General features: G+C 33.8%; 1 protein-coding gene across 1 annotated transcript in view; it reads left to right on the top strand.

Annotated features, from left to right (window-relative positions):
- PCDH15 (protocadherin related 15) overlaps window positions 1-19,829 on the top strand; it is a 748,372-nt gene that overhangs the window by 266,701 nt on the left and 461,842 nt on the right. Inside the window, exons 2-3 of the mRNA XM_059899155.1 lie at window positions 1,004-1,164; window positions 9,024-9,179. Of these exons, the coding sequence (XP_059755138.1) occupies window positions 1,004-1,164; window positions 9,024-9,179 (317 nt within the window). The remainder of the gene's footprint in view (window positions 1-1,003; window positions 1,165-9,023; window positions 9,180-19,829) is intronic.

Raw genomic sequence — 19,829 nt, 5'->3', positions numbered from 1 at the left:
TCTATATATTCTTGTATACTATCCTAAGGCAATGAATTTTCTAGATATGTGCCATTTATTCTGATGTCCTTAGGAGGGTACATTTTATTTGTATGACCACATCTCTTCTTTATGCCATAAGTTTAATAAAATGAATCAGCTGAAAATGATTGCTGTAAGCTATAGTGCATTATTGTTTGTCAAAGGGATCATTGCAGCATGGGAAAAAAGAGGGGATTTGAATTGCATCAGTGCTGTTTGCATTCAATTTTTAAAATAGATGGAATCTTTAACAGAGTTGGAGAGATTAGAGATCTCTTGCTTCAGCTCTTACTCAACAAATGTCTACAATTCAGCCCACTGAAAGAATAATAAGAAAGCAAACATTGAAATGTTACATTAAAATAGTATGTTGTTCTAGTTGAGTACCCCAGACATGTCTTAGAGAAGAATGGCTTCTATTGTGTATCTGAACACTAGTTTTGTCTTTCACATTAAGATTTATGGTTTATGGATTTGCTCTAAGATAAAAGATAAAGAAACAGTTCTCACCATGGGAGTCTCTGCTACTTCTTTATCTCTTCCTTTTTCTTCCTTTCTCTTATTTTCAGGATATCTCTTTTCATATCAGAAGTCTTACTGGGTGAATTGAAGTATCAGCCTCTGTTATTATAGGCTTTCCTTTTGTTCAGGATAAAATTCAGTGATAACTCCTGTGAGAAGTGATGGACAGGGTGGGGAACAGATTCATGCTGTTAAAAGGATACAAGAAATAGATGATGAGACTCACCAAGTGTTTGAATCTGTCTCCCACCTCATCTCCCAAAAATATCATTTATAAATAGCATTAAAGGTATTTTTGCCTTTTTGAAGCAGGACATTTTCTATATCATGGCAGATATAAAGTTGAATATCTTCTGTATTGAAACAGATTTGCAAGTCAGCTGGGGTTTAATCGTATGATCTTTGTTAAAGAATGCATACAGGTAGAATATATTTTCAACTAACTCTCTTTGGTTTGCAGGTACTATTCTGGTGGATAACATGCTGATCAAAGGGACTGCTGGAGGACCAGACCCAACCATAGAACTCTCTTTAAAGGACAACATGGATTACTGGGTATTGTTGGATCCTGTTAAACAAATGCTTTTCCTGAACAGCACGGGCAGAGTTCTGGACAGAGATGTTAGTACATTGTTTTTCTTTGTCCCTCTGTTACAACTTTATCATCATTTAAATATCTGCATGTATTTGTTGATATATCAAATTTTTGTTATATAATTTGAGTTTATTTTCTGTGTTCATCAACAACAACATTTTTTTTAACTCCTTGAAAGAAGAATAAGAAAGTAAGAGGAACCATCTGTGTCTGAGAGAACCATTGTGTTTCTCTTCTGACATCCTGGAAGCTTGTTGACTTCTGAATAAGGAGAGAACAGAGTGCTCAGAATAAAGGGGTGGTAACCTTGGAAAAGCAGGATAAGCACAGCCCAATTCATGGCAGAATTTGAGAGTACAACTACATATTGGCTTGAGGACAGAAACTTTAGTTGAACTACTAACAGGAGGATGCTCTTCAAGCAGTAAGCATTCGTTGAGAGATGAATGGCAATGTGCTTATAGAGCTGAAAAAACTTAAAAGAAGGTGAGCAGAAGTTTCCTGGCAATGTACCCAGTCCAGACGCTCTCAGGCAGTGTGACCTAAGTATTTAGGTATTAATAATACCTAAATAACCAAAGTTAAATGTCTTCTTTCTGAAAAAGTTAAAAAACTTGAGTAGATTTAAGTAGCTCTCTAATGTAACTTTAGTCTCACTTATTTGCATTCTAGTCTTGAGTGCAGAGAAAAGTGTGTGTATGTATGTGTGCGGGTGTTATAACCATTAATTGTACAGGACCTTGGGAAAACTTGAGAAGTACATCTAAACATGCCTACTCCCAAATTTCCACTTTATAAAATCGAAATGTCAGATATTCAACCTAGTGAACCTGAATCATATCACTACAGTGTTCAGGGTTTATGATCCACTTTAAATATGTGTGAGGTAGATGATCCCTAATCTATTTCACGTCTAAAATTCAGAGTCTTTAAGAGCTTTGTGTTGAGGTGGGCAGTAATAGGACTCTCCCACCAGGATGGGCTGCCCTTGTACACTTGGGGAGGCCCATAATTCAGCTGACTGAGCAGTGGGGACAGATGTGAGAGGAGGATATCAGTGGAGAATAGGAATGCGTCTGTTGGCTCAGCCTAGGGGGGAAAAAGTCATCCTTGATGCTGTTCCCATCTCCACCATTGCCCTCACTCACTATGTCCTTTCATCATGGCAACATTTTTCACACCCCACAATTTACAGTTTTGTCTGGGTGGTTAAGAAGGCGTAAAACGGAATAAGGACAGTTGTTATCTTAGAATTTATCTTGCCTTATCTTATAATAAGTCTTGCTTTTATGAAAGCAATTTGGATAATTGCACAAACTTGCAAGCTGCAAGAGTCTCCCCAAGCTGTGTTACTCACAGGCATCCTTCTTTTTTTAAATTACATTATACTATATTATATTACACCTGGTTTCAGGTGTACAGCATTGTAGTTCAAAATCTGTTTACACTGCAGAGTGATCACCACCACAAGTCTAGTTATCATCCATCATCGTATGGTTGACCCCCTTTACTTATTTTGCCCACTCCCCACAAGGCATCCTTTACTGGCTTTAAGTAGGAACAGTCATATCCAAGTCATATGAATTTTATAATGTAACATGTTTGGAGAATTATAGAATATTTATCTATTTTAGGCCACTGTCATTTTATATTTTGTTTCCTTTTTTAAAATCACCTATGATTATGATAATTTACTTGTTTACTGGTAAATTACTTTCTTTTTGGAATCAGTTTTTTTTCCTCAATTTGATATTAAAAAGTACAAGTTCTAGGTCTGATTTATGAGTCAAAGGAAAAGATAACCTTCAGTATTCATAAAATGCATTCCATCTCTCCAACCTACAACATTGTTTTAATTTTAATTACTTACCAAAAATTATCTTCACTTTTTAAGATACTTATCTGTTTCCTTGGTATTATTGTTTTTTTAAAATTTCTGATAAGGGCAGCATTTATTGGACATTGGGTAAACTGAAATAGTATCATGGGAATACACTTAAAAATTGATTTGACCTGAAAGAAATAATTACAAAAATGTGCACACGTATCATTTAAAGAACCATCCAGGCTTGTTCTTTAACACAATAATCAAAAATAATTTCCTTTCCATTTAAAATGTTCTTTTGGATTAGAAATGCTATGGTTAAGTTAAACTTGAAAAGATGTTTTATAAATTAAAGTGTTGTCATTGGACACCTACCTGAAATTAGCTAAAGATGCTGGAGAATAGGACACCTAAAGAATATTAAATGTTAAATGAATATGGCAGAGGGAAATCTGTAAAGAAAAACAAAACAAAAGAAAACAAAAATATGCTTACATATTTGCAATGTATTTACCATTCGGCAAATCAACTTATTGAAATAATGACAAAATAGTAAATAAAAGATGTTCTAAACATTTATCTAATTATTTAGATCCAAGATCCAAGAGCATGGAACGTGCTGAATATCTTAACATCTCTTCTTTTGGATTTTAAGTTGGTAAATGAACAGAGAGCTTTGACCTCTATTCCCAGGCCAATATCCATTTAACTACTAAGTTTTGTACTTTGATCTCCACAGTATGTCTTGCATTTGCATCCATCAGCATAACTCCAGGACAAGCCCTCTTAGTTCTCACTTGACTTTGGAACAATCTCCTAATAGTTCTCCTTACTATATTTCAAGATTCAACCTTCTCCAGTTTTAGTGTCTCAAAGCACAGTTCTGACCTTGTTGGTAGATGAATTCTCATTGCAAACTGTCCCTTGAGGTTTCCTAGATTCAAGCTGCAGCCTATCTCTTTTCCTTTTATTTAGAAGCATATATTCTCTAATCTAGGAAAACTGAACTAATTGCTGTTCCCTCAATATAATCTAACTTTTTCTTATCATGCCTACCCTGATACTCTTTTGAACCTATACTTTGAAATTACCTTTATCCATTACCATCAGTTGAATGTTATCTACTACCAAAACACGTCTTAAATTTCTACTCTGTTCATAAAATATTTCCTAATAGTAACGCTGGTACATAATTTCTTACTCCAAACTCCTAAGCCTTCAAAACTCTTTTTTTTGGGGGGGTGTGCCATGCAGCTTGTTGGATCTTAGTTCTCCAACCAGGGATTGAATTCAGGCCAAGGCAGTGAAGGCACCAAGTCCTAACCACTGGACTGCCAGGGAATTCCCTCAGAACTCTTTTTTGACTCACATTATAGTTATCTATATTCATCTCATATCAGTTTTACAGGATTTGCTTAATGTAAAAGGACTATGTCATATTAATCCCAACCCATGTTGAACTTTGCATAAAATAAGTACAATTAAATAAACTTAATGTCCTTAATAACTGATTGTGAAAAACCTGCACATTTCTAAATATTACATATACCTAACAATATTTTCAAATCAGTACTTTCTTCTTTAGGCAACTTCTTTAAATATACCATTTATTTTGAAAGTTTAATTTATGAAGTACACTTATAACTCTGACCAGCCATTTATGTTAACTTTTGTTTCATTATTTAAAGAGCATTTCTACAACACACTGGGTCTTATTTCTTTTCACTGTCCTCCAGTTTATTTTTAAAGTAATGAAGACTTTTTATTTTGTAAAAATAGTATTTATATAGGAAGAAAAATCATGATAAAAAACTTTCATTCCTGTGAGGAGTGAATAACATTTGCCTTTGCTTTATGAAAAATAAAATCAGTTCTTATTCAGGTTTGCTAAACATTTTTTTATTAAGCAATCCAAATAATGTAGTTTCTAGAAAAAACTCAGTTCTCCTTAGACTGAATATGTATGCTATAATCTACACTGTTTGCATCAATAAATTATTTATAAAAGCTTCACTTTGCATGTTGCAACTTAAGTGATTGAAAAATGTAATAAATTTTTTTCAAATTAAAAAATTCATACATATTTATTGGAAAAAATTCTTCACTTACTTTTTACTCTTGGCCTTACTTTTCAAAGATAACCTTCATCAACGGTCGGTACATATCATTCCTGAACTTTATCTATGTATGTCAAAATGTATTCACACATATGTACTAACATACCGATAGCAAATATACATTCAGAGTACTGTGCTGAACAATTGTTTTTAAATTTGGAAAATAGTTTGCATGTCTAGGTGTATATGAATGGTAATCACCCTAAATAATTACCCCCGAACAGTTTATACACAGCATTTTTTTTCTGATTTGTTTCATGAATGAAGCAATTTAAGAGAATCAGAGAAGATAGAATTGCCATGACTTATTTTTGCCACCCAGTTATTAAAAATAAACCAAAACTTCCCTAACACATTCCTAAGCATTTTGGATTCCCTAAACTCTCACTAATAGACTTGGTGGAACTGTATTTGGTATATTTATGACCTTCTTACAGAGCAGAATAGAATCTATTCCAATGTGAGATTACAGTGAATGCTGTATATTAACCACAGGGAATTCTTGCCTTCATCATGATCCATTATGGTTGGAATTTATTGCAAGCTAAGTTCTATCCATGCTACTAACAGTTGCATAGGGGACTAAAGTTGACAGTGACAAGAGTTCCAGGTGACCTGGTTATATCTAATCTATGGGCACTTAGTGTGACTAAGTGGCACTAAATTGCAGCACACTACATCTGATCCTCTACTTACAAAGATTGTGACCTTTCTGTCACAGTGCTAACACTTACTATAGAATTAGAAGTTGATATGGAATGGTTTTATAGGTCTCTCTCACAATATTTATAAGATAAATAACTTTAGAAGAACATAAATTTTCACCTGATTGTCTTCTGAGAGGTGTGCCAAGGGCTAATAGTACAAGTATTTATTCTGTTTTTACTTTACAATTGAAATATGGCGTGCTTTTCTTAAAAAGCCTATTAAAGCAGAGACTTTAAAACTGGTAGTATAAATGGAGGTCATATAATTTAAATTCTTTCCAGAATATTTCTAAGACCTGGCCTTTTTAAGTTATCTTTTAGTCTCAAGCTTGCAGATTTTCAGTGATGGGGCTTAATTTTTTGGATAGTCCATTCTATTCTGTCCCACTTCGGATTAATAGAAAATCTCTACTTATATTGAAAACATATGCTTTGTAATACTTTTTATTTATTATTCTTATTTCTACACTCTGAGACTACAATGAATAAACTAATTTATCTTTTCATAACAACCGTTCAGATGTCTGATGAATCTTGTGATTTTTAGTTTAAACATCTCAAATTTTATCACACATTCTCAGGATGATTAGACTTCACATCCTATTTGCCCATAAAATGGTGCTTATTGTAATCCACCTATCTCTTCATCTATCATTAATGCATATGAAGTAGTTTGTATTATTATTCTAGTAGTCCATTTATAGTGTTGGCCTGTAAACTCATCTTTACATGCCAACTCAAAATTTTGTAAAACTCAAAATTTTACAATTATATTTTCATATTAATGTTTGTAGACACTTATTATTATATTTGGGCAATTAACTTTTTTTCTCATACAAATAAGATTATTTTAATTTATTATTGTAAAAGTGTAGATTTTTGATACTTATTGTTCTTTTTTTTTTTTTAAGTTTCATTTTATTTATTTTATTTATGGCTGTGTTGGGTCTTCGTTTCTGTGTGAGGGCTTTCTCTAGTTGTGGCAAGCGGGGGCCACTCTTCATCGCGGTGCGCGGGCCTCTCACTATCGCGGCCTCTCCTGTTGCCGAGCACAGGCTCCAGACGCGCAGGCTCAGTAATTGTGGCTTACGGGCCCAGCTGCTCCGTGGCATGTGGGATCTTCCCAGACCAGGGCTCGAACCCGTGTGCCCTGCATTTGCAAGCGGATTCTCAACCACTGCGCCACCAGGGAAGCCCGATACTTATTATTCTGATGAAATGATTTTGAACCTTGTCTTTTATCATTAAATGTAGTATATATCCTTCTGAACTTTTGTAGCATTCACAGATTTTACACACATGGCTTTAATACATTTATATATGTCAGTGATTAAAAGTGAATTGGGGCAGACATTAGAACTCAGATCTGTAAGGTACTTCACTAGAGACCTTCCTCCATATGATAATGATGCTTCAAGTTATTCTTTCTAGATACAGTTATTCAGCCAGGTACAATACAATTCAATTGCATTTCTCTTTATTGGCCATAAAAATATCTTGGTATTAAACAATGTTTTCTTCAGGTTAGGTATAGTTTCTACAACATTCTTCTCATTAGAAATGTGACATTTTTAATGAACCTATCCTAAGTTCCAGTAATCATTGCTATATCTTTAAATTGGTTTTAATCCAAATATTTAATAATTTGTTTTATAATTCAAGATTGTCAGTTTGTATTTTTTTAGATTCATGTTTTTTTACTTTTTTTGAGATTTAGCTTTTTGTAAGTAAAAAATAGTTTACATCTGTTGTGTTAATATGTGCCTAGCACAGGGTAAGCTCATATAGTACTTATGATGATTATGTCATATCAGTGTTTAGTATTATCCCCATTTTTAGAGATGAGTAAACTAAGCACAGAGAGAGTTTGCATCTAGATCATACAATTAGTAGGTTATGGAACTAAGGCTAGAAGCACAACAGTACAACTCAGGTAGTACTCAGTCATCTGTTCTAGACACTGTGCTAGTTACTAGGTAGACAGATTTAGTCATGACCAAAATAACACCCCAGGCTTTATGAAGCTTCCAGTGTAGTAAAGGGAGACAAACTCAAACAAATATATAAAATGTGTAATATGCCATGTGATGCATGAGAAATGCAGTAAAAACAGTGAATAAATAGGGGGAAAGTTGAAAGGACAGAGCAGACTGGAGGCATGGCATTCTAAACAGGGTGGTCAGAATAGGTCATACTGATAAAATTATATCAAAGAAATAAAATTTTATAAACTCAAAAAGATTTTAAAAATCACAAAGAAATATTCTTTGGCATTAAACACTTTAACTCTAGAGTCAGAGATGTATGTATCCCACTTCTGCAAGCCCTTTGTCATAGCACCTGAGTAATAAATGCCCCCTTGATGACAATTCTCCCCTTATAAGAATTTATCATAAAAAATAATTAAAGTTAGCACATATTTATGTACAGTATGTTTACCGAGGTATAAACATTTTGCTTGTAATGACAAAAATTGACAATAATAAACATCTCATTATAAGTTTTTACTTAGACCAACTATGCTATAGACTTATGATGGAATACGTAATATAGCTTCATAGTCGTATACATCAAAGTGCTATAGAAAATCTATATTTGCAAACATGGGATGATATTCGTGTGTGTGTGTGTGTGTGTGTGTGTGTGTGTGTGTGTGTATATAAAACAGATGTATATTTGGAAAGAGGGAAAGATTAGCAAAAAAACCTTTAACTATATAGAATTAGGAAGTTTGATTGGATTGTGAATGGATTCTCTTCTTTTGGTTATCTATATTTTAGTTTTTATCAGATATGAACATTTAATATTTTAGCAAAAATATAGATTTAAACAAATGATATACCATGTTATACAATCTATCTATCCTATGTATATTATCATTAATACATTGTTTTTATAAATTAGAAGTTTATGTCATTGCTTCTTTGACTTTTGGAAGGACAAAATTTGTGGCATCCCATCAAATATCAGACATTAATTTTGTGATTGTATTCATCACCAGTCCTCTAATTATGAACATAATGCTACCTCAGACCCTATATTTTGAAAATTAAACAGTGAAATAATCATGATTGTCTTCACTTTTCCTTAAAATAATGCAAAATGGATCAATTTTTATAGATTACTATCATTTAATAGTGAATAAACAGAAGATTTTATTAAACAAATACTTTGACAGTAATGAGACGCTTCAGTTTCAATTGTTTTTTAAAAAAGATGCAATTTCTGTGTTGCAGCCACCAATGAACATACACTCCATCGTGGTACAAGTTCAGTGCATCAACAAAAAAGTGGGTACTGTTATCTACCATGAAGTTCGAATCGTGGTGAGAGACAGAAATGACAACTCACCCACATTCAAGCATGAAAACTACTACGCCACAGTGAATGAGGTCAGTTTCTATCCACCACTCTCTGCTTCCTTTTTATTGATATATGTAATTGACTGTATATTTTAAATACTTTGAAATGATTCCTCTATAATAACAATCTTAACTGTTTAAAAATATCAAGAAAACATTTTAAAAAATAGTGCTTTAGAAGAAATAAGGTCTGAGTGACTTCTGATACGATTTCAGGAATTCACTTTGCTACAGGAAAAAAATTGATTTATTTATAATAATGGCCAAAATATTGGCATTTTAAAATCATCTTCAACAATTTAATGCCAGAATCTAAATACATACATGCTTACTGAGGCTCAACAGGTGCTATTTATTCTCATTGTAAAATGAGACAGATTTTTTTTTTTGTATCTGTGAGGTAGTAGCAGTAATTCAATACTAGAAGAAAATATGTATTTGAGATTTTATTAATTTAAAGTTATTTCCTCAATTTTAAAATCAAGTTCTGGCATATTAAAAATATTTAAATAAAAATCAAAGCTAAATTCTTATAAGAAAATCCTTATCAAACTATTTAAAAATATTTTTAAAGTAGTATTATTGCTTTTATTAGAACATGCTTTTTTGTTGTTTCTTGTTTTACTTTGTTTTGTTTTCCCTTTGAAACAAAATCCATGGGCCAAGAACCCTTTTTATGTTATTTTTTAAAAATAGTGCTTACTCTATTAATTTTTTGTAGGAAAAATATAAAATATTATTAAAAAATTATAAAATATTTCTAAAGTATCTCTAATATCATCTATTATGTGTACTTTAGACACACAAAAAATGAACTATATTTTTAATAACCTATACTTTAGCAAATCATCTTTTCCTCCATGATGTCTTTTTTTTTTAATCTTAAAAAAATATGTACCTACTTTATAGGAGGAAATCAGTATAATTTGGGTATTAAACACAGCATTGGGCCTATAACTTCTACATGCTTTTTGAAATTATTTAAAATGTATCCTATTTACCTCAACATTCTTCTATTCACTAAAAATTGAAGAAATGATGTTTCCCGTAATCTGAGACTTTCTAGATTGTATTACTAAAAACAAAATATTAAATAAAAGAAATAAAAGTTTTTTAAAGTTTAACAGGCGAAATTACTGGTTAGTTAATGCTTGACCTTTTTGAGCTACCTTTTACTTAATAGGCTTCTGCTAAAACAGACAAATGCTAATTAATGTAATTAATCGTGTTACATGATTAATTATTTTAGCATCTGAAGTATACTCTTTGAATGAGATTTTGCTTTTTTTGTTTGAGTGCTAGCTTTGAGTATAAACTGATAGATGAGTTATCTTAGGCAACATATCTAATTTTAAAATCCATTCCTGTACCATGTTAACTGTTGTTGGATGCATGTCTTTAGTTCATTTTTCATAAAGAAATTTATAACGTTCAATTTGAATTCAAAGTATCCTATGTAATTTGACTACTTCCACTCCCCCCTCCAATTTTTTTCAGCACCTTGCTGAAAACTAACCTTTTCAAATACTGTTTTACTTGTGTCACTCTCCTATTCAAAAATTGTGTAATTTCTCATTATTATCAGGAAAAATGTCATCTATCTCCACTGGCTGATTTTCAAGGCCTTCCATAATCTGACCTTTTGTCAATGTATTCTTAACTTCAATTTCTCTCTGATATTGCCTCATTCTGTTCAGATTAACTTCCTCATGTTTTACAAATATATTCATTTCTTTGGCTTTGCTCACACTGTTCAGTTTACTTAGAATTGAATCTTCCCTACCTTGCAAGTCTCCAAGTTTTATTCGTCTTTTAAAATTTAACTCATGATCCATTTCCATTTCCTATTTCTATACTCATCCCCAGCTATACACATTGATCGATCTTTAGTTTCTCCAAACTCTAAACTCCTATGTCATCTGGATAAATGTTAATTAGAGTGATACAATTTATAGAAACATTAAACATTTTATCTTAAACATTATTTGGAGAGGCAAGATTTCTTTACAAAGCTACCTAATTATGGTTTTCTCTCAAAGCATTTCCTAAAGCCAACTGAGGCAATCCTATCCCACTGTTACTATGGTCATATATTCTATGGTTTGATTATGTAGAATGTGTGTAATTGATGATATTTTCCTCCATTGATTTTGCTCATACTCTCTCATATCTATTTTCTTGTAAAGAATCCAAAGTTTATTTAAACATCAAAACATAATTATAAGGAAAAATGAAATTTAGCTATTTTTCTCATTCTTCATTTATCTGAGTAGTTCTTAGTTTAATTGGCTTGAATGGGTTTATCTTTATATCTATATCCATATCTCTCCACTGGGAAAATACATTGCAATTTTATATATACCCATATGTATATATGTGTATGTATATATGTATGTGTGTGTGGGTATATATACGTGTGTGTGTGTGTGTGTGTGTATATATATATATATATATATATATATATACATACAGTGCAACTACAGTGCTGCCTGTAAAATAAAATTAAATAAAATACATTTTGCTCTGTGCAAGATTGCAAGATATTTTCCATGCTATTTCTTCTTTTAGTATAAGGCATGCAGTTGATGCAGTTAAGACTAGAATGATCTAAATGCTTTTCCAAAAAAAAAAAAAAAAATCATTCAGGGTTTAAGAGATTGTTGGTGTCAAAATATTTTACACTTCATCAGAATCCAAAAGATAGGTATAAAGTCATCATCACAGATTTATAAAAGAAGCTTCTAAAATTAAAGTCCTGGTTAGTCACTCTCCTTATTAACTGTGAGAAAACCGAGACCTGGAGCAGCACATGAATTGGCTACCAACGTTTAAAATTCTTTGCTTGTGAAACATAAAGCATTGCAAGTATTTTTTTTTCTATCTGGGTAATTGGAAACTCTCAATTAATTTTGGATAATTGTATCATTAAGTACTTAGTCTGGTTGGTTCGAAGAACAAATTGCAAAGTCTAATTGCTGCTGATCATTCTTAAGTAATTTTTGGAAGATAAATATTTTCTGGTAGTGATGTCTTTGATAACACATGCATCCCATTTCAAAAAATTCCTTTTGACATAATAAAAAGTAAACAAGGACAAGTCAAGACAGACGTAGTGTTTTCTTGTGCCTGTGAAGAATTAATCTCAGGATAATATAGAGGTTATATTTGTCCTGGTCTTTAATGATCTCGTTACAGACGGGCAATTTTTTAGTCAATATTAATTTGTTCTTTTTGTCACCTTGAGTATCACCCTAAATGTACTTTGCTGCTGTGACATGACGTGATTTATTGGAGATGATTTGTTGGCACTTTTTGAAAGAATGTTTCCTTGCATTTCTCTTGGCAAGTAGATGGTTTACAGTCAGAAAGAAACAAAGAGAGAAAGAAAGGAAGGAAGGGAGGAAGGAACCATATATTGTGTAGTAATATAGTATTTACTGTTGAAAAAATCTGCATATAAGTGGACCTGTACTGTTCAAACACATGTTGTTCAAGGGTCAAGGGTATATATAAAAATTCTGAACTCTATTTCTTTGTTCCTAGAAACTTGGAGAAATAGAGTTCAAATGTAATTATAAGGTTGGACTCAAGGAAATTGCCAATGTTCAACTATTTTTGATGTATAAAAATGGCAATTGAATAATATTCTATAAATAAAAAAGTGTCTTAAATAAAATTTCATGCCACTGTATTATGGTAATGTTTCTATTTTGGCCTTATACTAATCAAAAATACATACTTCATGTCTATTATCAGCACTGTTGTCTCCTGATGGTGTTTTGAATTTATTTGGTGAACTGTTTCTACTATCACTTAAGTTTTGTTTAACTTAGTAGACCTTATTTTCATGGATTGCTACTGACTTAAATATAAGGAGTTCTGTATAACAAGCTTAAATTAAGAAAGGATAGAATGGAAGGAGATGAAACTGAAGAACAAGTTGGGGTCAGATCCTGAAAGGCACCATCAGTTATAAAGAGGAGCTTTAGGCAATAAGGGACCAGTAAATGGCTTAGCAATATAAGTGCATTCAGATTTGCCATTTTATGATATCATTCCCACAGCTGGATGGAGAATTTTTTGAAGAGGTGAGCTGAAAAGAGATGCAAGGTAAAAATCTTGAACTGAATAAAAATGGGAAAAGAGGGTGTATAGGAAAAATATTAGGTGGATAACTTCATGAGAAAAGATGACCTGTAATTGCAGAGGGTAAAGGAAAAAAGCGTAGACACTATATATTGTTTAGATTACCTTTGAGATTCTGGCTTAAAATATAGCAGGATCCTACTGTAGAATATATTAGAGCTGAACACTTTTGGGAAGATTCACAATCTAGGAGAATATCAGTTGTTGCAACCCAGCATGGAATGTCTTTAGATCTCGAATAGTCCATGTCAAATAGACATAAAGATTTGTGAACCACAGTGAGTAAACCTAAATTAAGATTGCCTAAGTGAGGTGTTTTGCTTTGTTTGTTTGTTTTTGATTTTGTAGAATATGACAGATAGTAGGTATCAAGAAAAATCAAAGTAGTAAGAGAATTAGGGGGTATTGATGCAAAAGATATATATATATCTTGTTATAAGTATATATCTTTACATGATATGTATGTATATCTTTATATATCATGTAAAGATATATACTTAAAACATAAGAACAGATATATACTTAAAACATAAGAACACTAATTATAAACCAGGAGATAACCAACAAATATAGTCTAATGTTTTTGTTGCCTAGAACATGAATGAAATAATGAATAATATACATATTCATCAAACAAAATAAAGGGAACAAACAAAAAAGAACATAGAATAGGTAGGAAAAATATTAACACTTACTAAGAGTATTCAAAATAAAAGTATTCATCTTGTACAAAAATTACATTAAAAGTAAAGGGGGAAAAAAAAAAAGTAAAGGGGAAAATACTCAAATTGAAAAACAAAGTTTTCAGACTAGATTAAAAAATAATGTCAAGGACTGGTTCAAGATGGTGGAGTAGAAGGACGTGCTCTCACGCTCTCTTTCAAGACTAACGGAATCACAACTAATTGCTGAACAATCATTGACAGGAAGACACTGGAACTCACCAAAAAATATACCCCACATCCAAAGACAAAGGAGAAACCACAATGAGATGGTAGGAGGGGCGCAATCACAATAAAATAAAATCCCATAACTGCTGGGTGAGTGACTCACAAACTGGAGAACACTTATACCACAGAAGTCCACACACTGGAGTGAAGGTTCTGAGCCCCACGTCAGGCTTCCAAACCTGAGGGTCCGGCAACGGGAGGAGGAATTCCTAGAGAATCAGACTTTGAAGGCTAGTGGGATTTGATTGCAGGACACTGACAGGACTGGGGGAAACAGAGACTCCACTCTTAGAGGGCACACACAAAGTAGTGTGTGCACTGGGACCCAGGGGAAGGAGCAGTGACCCCATAGGAGACTGAACCAGACCTACCTGCTAGTGTTGGAGGGTCTCCTGCAGAGGCGGAGGGTAGCTGTGCCTCACTGTGAGGAAAAGGACACTGGCAGCAGAAGTTCTGGGAAGTACTCCTTGACATGAGCCCTCCCAGAGTCCGCCATTAGCCCCACCAAAGCGACCAGGTAGGCTCCAATGTTGGGTCACCTCAGGTCAAACAACCAACAGGGAGGGAACCCAGCCCCCACCATCAGCAGACAAGCGGATTAAAGTTTTACTGAGTTCTGCCCACCAGAGCAACAGCCAGCTCTGCCCACCACCAGTCCCTCCCATCAGGAAACTTGCACAAGCCTCTTAGATAGCCTCATCCACCAGAGGGCAGACAGCAGAGGCAAGAAGAACTACAATCCTGCAGCCTGTGGAACAAAAACCACATTCACAGAAAGAGGGACAAGATGAAAAGGCAGAGGGCTATGTACCAAATGAAGGAACGAGATAAAACCCCAGAAAAACAACTAAATGAAGTGGAGATAGGCAACCTTCCAGAAAAAGAATTCAGCATAATGATAGTGAAGATGATCCAGGACCTCGGAAAAAGAATGGAGGCAAAGATCGAGAAGATGCAAGAAATGTTTAACAAAGATCTAAAAGAATTAAAGAACAAACAACAGAGATGAGCAATAAAATAATTGAAATGAAAACTACACTAGAAGGAATCAATAGCAGAATAACTGAGGCAGAAGAATGGATAAGTGACCTGGAAGACAGAATGGTGTAATTCACTGCTGCGAAACAAAATAAAGAAAAAAAAATGAAAAGAAACGAAGACAGCCTAAGAGATATTTGGGATAACATTAAACGCCACAACATTCGCATTATAGGGGTCTCAGAAGGAGAAGAGAGAGAGAAAGGACCCGAGAAAATATTTGAAGAGATTATAGTTGAAAACTTCCCTAACATGGGACAGGAAATAGCCACCCAAGTCCAGGAAGCGCAGAGAGTCCCATACAGGATAAACCCAAAGAGAAACATGCCGAGACACACAATAATCAAATTGCCAAAAATTAAAGACAGAGAAAAATTATTGAAAGTAGCAAGGGAAAAATTACAAATAACATACAAGGGAACTCCCATAAGGTTAACAGCTGATTTCTCAGCAGAAATTCTACAAGCCAGAAGGGAGTGGCATGATATATTTAAAGTGAAGAAAGGAAAGAACCTACAACCAAGATTACTCTACCCGGCAAGGATCTCATTCAGATTTGATGGAGAAATCAAAACCTTTACAGACAAGCAAAAGCTAAGAGAATTCACCACCACCAAACCAGCTTTACAACAAATGCTAAAAGAACTCTCTAAGTGTGAAACACAGAAGAAGAAAACGAGCTACAAAAACAAACACAAAACAATTAAGAAAATGGTAATAGGAACATACATATCGATAATTACCTTAAAGGAGAATGGGTTAAATGCTCCAACCGAAAGACACAGGCTTGCTGAATGGATACAAAAACATGACCCATATATATGCTGTGTACAAGAGACCCACCTCAGATCTAGGGACACGTACAGACTGAAAGTGAGCGGAAGGAAAAAGATATTCCATGCAAATGGAAATCAGAAGAAAGCTGGAATAGCAATGCTCATATCAGATAAAATAGAATTTAAAATAAAGAATGTTACAAGAGACAAGGAAGGACACTACATAATGATCAGAGATCAATCCAAGAAGAAGATATAACAATTTTAAATATATATGAATCCAACATAGGAGATCCTCAATACATAAGGCAACTGCTAACAGCTATAAAAGAGAAAATTGACAGTAACACAATAATAGTGGGGGATTTTAACACCTCACTTACACCAAGGGACAGATCATCCAAACAGAAAATTAATAAGGAAACACAAGCTTTAAGGGACACAATAGACCAGAGAGATTTAATTGATATTTATAGGACATTTCATCCCAAAACAGCAGATTACACTTTCTTCTCAAGTGCGCACCGAACATCCTCCAGGATAGAGCACATCTTCGGTCACAAATCAAACCTCAGTAAATTTAAGAAAATTGAAATCATATCGAGCATCTTTTCTGACCACAACATTATGAGATTAGAAATCAATTACAGGGAAAAAAATGTAAAAAACACAAACACATGGAGGCTAAACAATACGTTACTAAATAACAAAGAGATCATTGAGGAAATCAAAAAATACCTAGAGACAAATGACAATGAATATACGACAATCCAAAATCTATGAAATGCAGCAAAAGCAGTTTTAAGAGGGGATTTTATAGCTATACAAGCCTACCTCAAGAAGCAAGAAAAATCTCAAATAAACAATCTAACTTTACACCTAAAGGAACTAGAGAAAGAAGAACAAACAAAACCCAAAGTTAGCAGAAGGAAAGAAATCATAAAGATCAGATGAGAAATAAATGAACTAGAAACAAAGAAAACAATAGCAAAGATCAATAAAACTAAAAGCTGATTCTTTGAGAAGATAAACAAAATTGATAAACCATTAGCCAGACTCATCAAGAAAAAGAGGGAGAGGACTCAAATCAATAAAATTAGAAATGGAAAAGGAGAAGTTGCAAAAGACACTGCAGAAATACAAAGCATGCTAAGAGACAAGTACAAGCAACTCTATGCCAATAAAATGGACAACCTGGAAGAAATGGACAAATTCTTAGAAAGGTATAACCTTCCAAGACTGAACCAGGAAGAAATAGAAAATATGAACAGACCAATCACAAGTAATGAAATTGAAACTGTGATTAAAAATCTTCCAGCAAACAAAAGTCCAGGACCAGATGGTTTCACAGGTGAATTCTATCAAACATTTCGAGAAGAGCTAACACCCATCCTTCTCAAACTCTTCCAAAAAATTACAGAGGAAGGAAAACTCCCAAACTCATTCTATGAGGCCACCATCACCCTGATACCAAACCCAGACAAAGATACTACAAAAAAAAGAAAATTACAGAGCAATATCACTGACGAATATAGATGCAAAAATCCTCACCAAAATACTAGCAAACAGAATCCAACAATACATTAAAACAATCATACACCATGATCAAGTGGGATTTATCCCAGATGTGCAAGGATTCTTCAGTATATGCAAATCAATCAATGTGCTACACCATATTAAAAAACTAAAGAATAAAAACCATATGATCATCTCAATAGATGCAGAAAAAGCTTTTGACAAAATTCAACACCCGTTTAATATAAACTCCAGGAAGTGGGCATAGAGGGAACCTGCTTCAACATTATAAAGGCCATATACGACAAACCCAGAGCAAACATCATTCTCAATGCTGAAAATCTGAAAGCATTTCCTCTAAGATCAGGAACAAGACAAGGATGTCCACTCTCACCACTATTATTCAGCATAGGTTTGGAAGCCCTAGCCACGGCAATCAGAGAAGAAAAAGAAATAAAAGGAATACAAATTGGAAAAGAAGAAGTAAAACTGTCACTGTTAGCAGATGACATGATAGTATACATAGAGAATCGTAATGATGCCACTAGAAAACTACTAGAGCTAATCAATGAATTTGGTAAAGTTGCAGGATACAAAATTAATGCACAGAAATCTCTTGCATTCCCATACACTAACGATGAAATATCTGAAACAGAAATTAAGGAAACACTCCCATTTACTATTGCAACAAAAGGAATAAAATACCTAGGAATAAACCTACCTAGGGAGACAAAAGACCTGTATGCAGAAAACTATAAGACACTGATGAAAGAAATCAGAAGTTATACCAACAGATGGAGAGATATACCATGTTCTTGGAATGGAAGAATCAATATTGTGAAAATGACTATACTACCCAAAGCAATGTACAGATCCAATGCAATCCCTATCAAATTACCAGTGGCATTTTTTATGGAACTAGAACAAAAAATCTTAAAATTTGTATGGAGACACAAAAGACCCCGAATAGCCAAAACAGTCTTGAGGGGAAAAAACGGAGCTGGAAGAATCAGACTCCCTGACCTCAGACTATACTACAAAGCTACAGTAATCAAGACAATATTGTCCTGGCACAAAAGCAGAAATATAGATCAATGGAACAAGATAGAAAGCCCAGAGGTAAACCCACGCACATATGGTCAACTAATCTATAACAAAGGAGGCAAGGATATACAATGGAGAAAAGACAGTCTCTTCAATAAGTGGTACTGGGAAAACTGGACAGCTATATGTAAAAGAATGAAATTAGAACACTCCCTAACACCATATACAAAAATAAACTCAAAGTAGATAGAGACCTAAATGTAAGACCAGACACTAGAAGTCTTAAAGGAAAACATAGGAAGAACACTCTTTGACGTAAATCACAGCAACATCTCTTTTGACCCACCTCCTAGAGTAATGGAAATAAAAACAAAAGTAAACAAATGGGACCTAATGAAACTTAAAAGCTTTTGCACAGCAAAGGAAACCATAAACAAGACGAAAAGACAACCCTCAGAATGGAGAAAATATTTGCAAACGAATCATCGGACAAAGGATTAATCTCCATCATATATAAACAGCTCATGCAGCTCAATATTAAGAAAACAAACAACCCAATCAAAAAATAGGCAGAAGACTTAAATAGACATTTCTCCAAAGAAGACATACAGATGGCCAAGAAGCACATGAAAACTGCTCAGCATCACTAATTATTAGAGAAATGCAAATCAAAACTACAATGAGGTTTCACCTCACACCAGGTAGAATGGCCATCATCAGAAAATCTACAAACAACAAATGCTGGAGAGGGTGTGGAGAAAAGGGAACCCTCTTACACTGTTGGTGGGAATGTAAATTGATACAGCCACTATGGAGAACAGTATGGAGGTTCCTTAAAAAACTAAAAATAGAATTACCATATGACCCAGCAATCCCACTACTGGGCATATACCCTGAGAAAACCATAATTCAAAAAGAGTCATGTACCCCAATGTTCATTGATGCGCTATTTACAATAACCAGGTCATAGAAGAAACCTAAATGCCCATCGACAGACGAATGGATAAAGAAGATGTGGTACATATATACAACGGTATATTACTCAGCCATAAATAGGAATGAAATTGGGTCATTTGTAGAGACGTGGATGCCTCTAGAGACTGTCATACAGAGTGAAGTAAGTCAGAAAGAGAAAAACAAATATCGTATATTAACGCATATATATGGAACCTAGCAAATGGTACAGAAGAACTGGTTTGCAGGGCTCTAAT

This window comes from Balaenoptera ricei, chromosome 16 (genome assembly GCF_028023285.1).
Source record: "Balaenoptera ricei isolate mBalRic1 chromosome 16, mBalRic1.hap2, whole genome shotgun sequence".
Classification (NCBI taxonomy): domain Eukaryota; kingdom Metazoa; phylum Chordata; class Mammalia; order Artiodactyla; family Balaenopteridae; genus Balaenoptera; species Balaenoptera ricei.
This window is presented reverse-complemented; position numbering and strand designations above follow the sequence as displayed.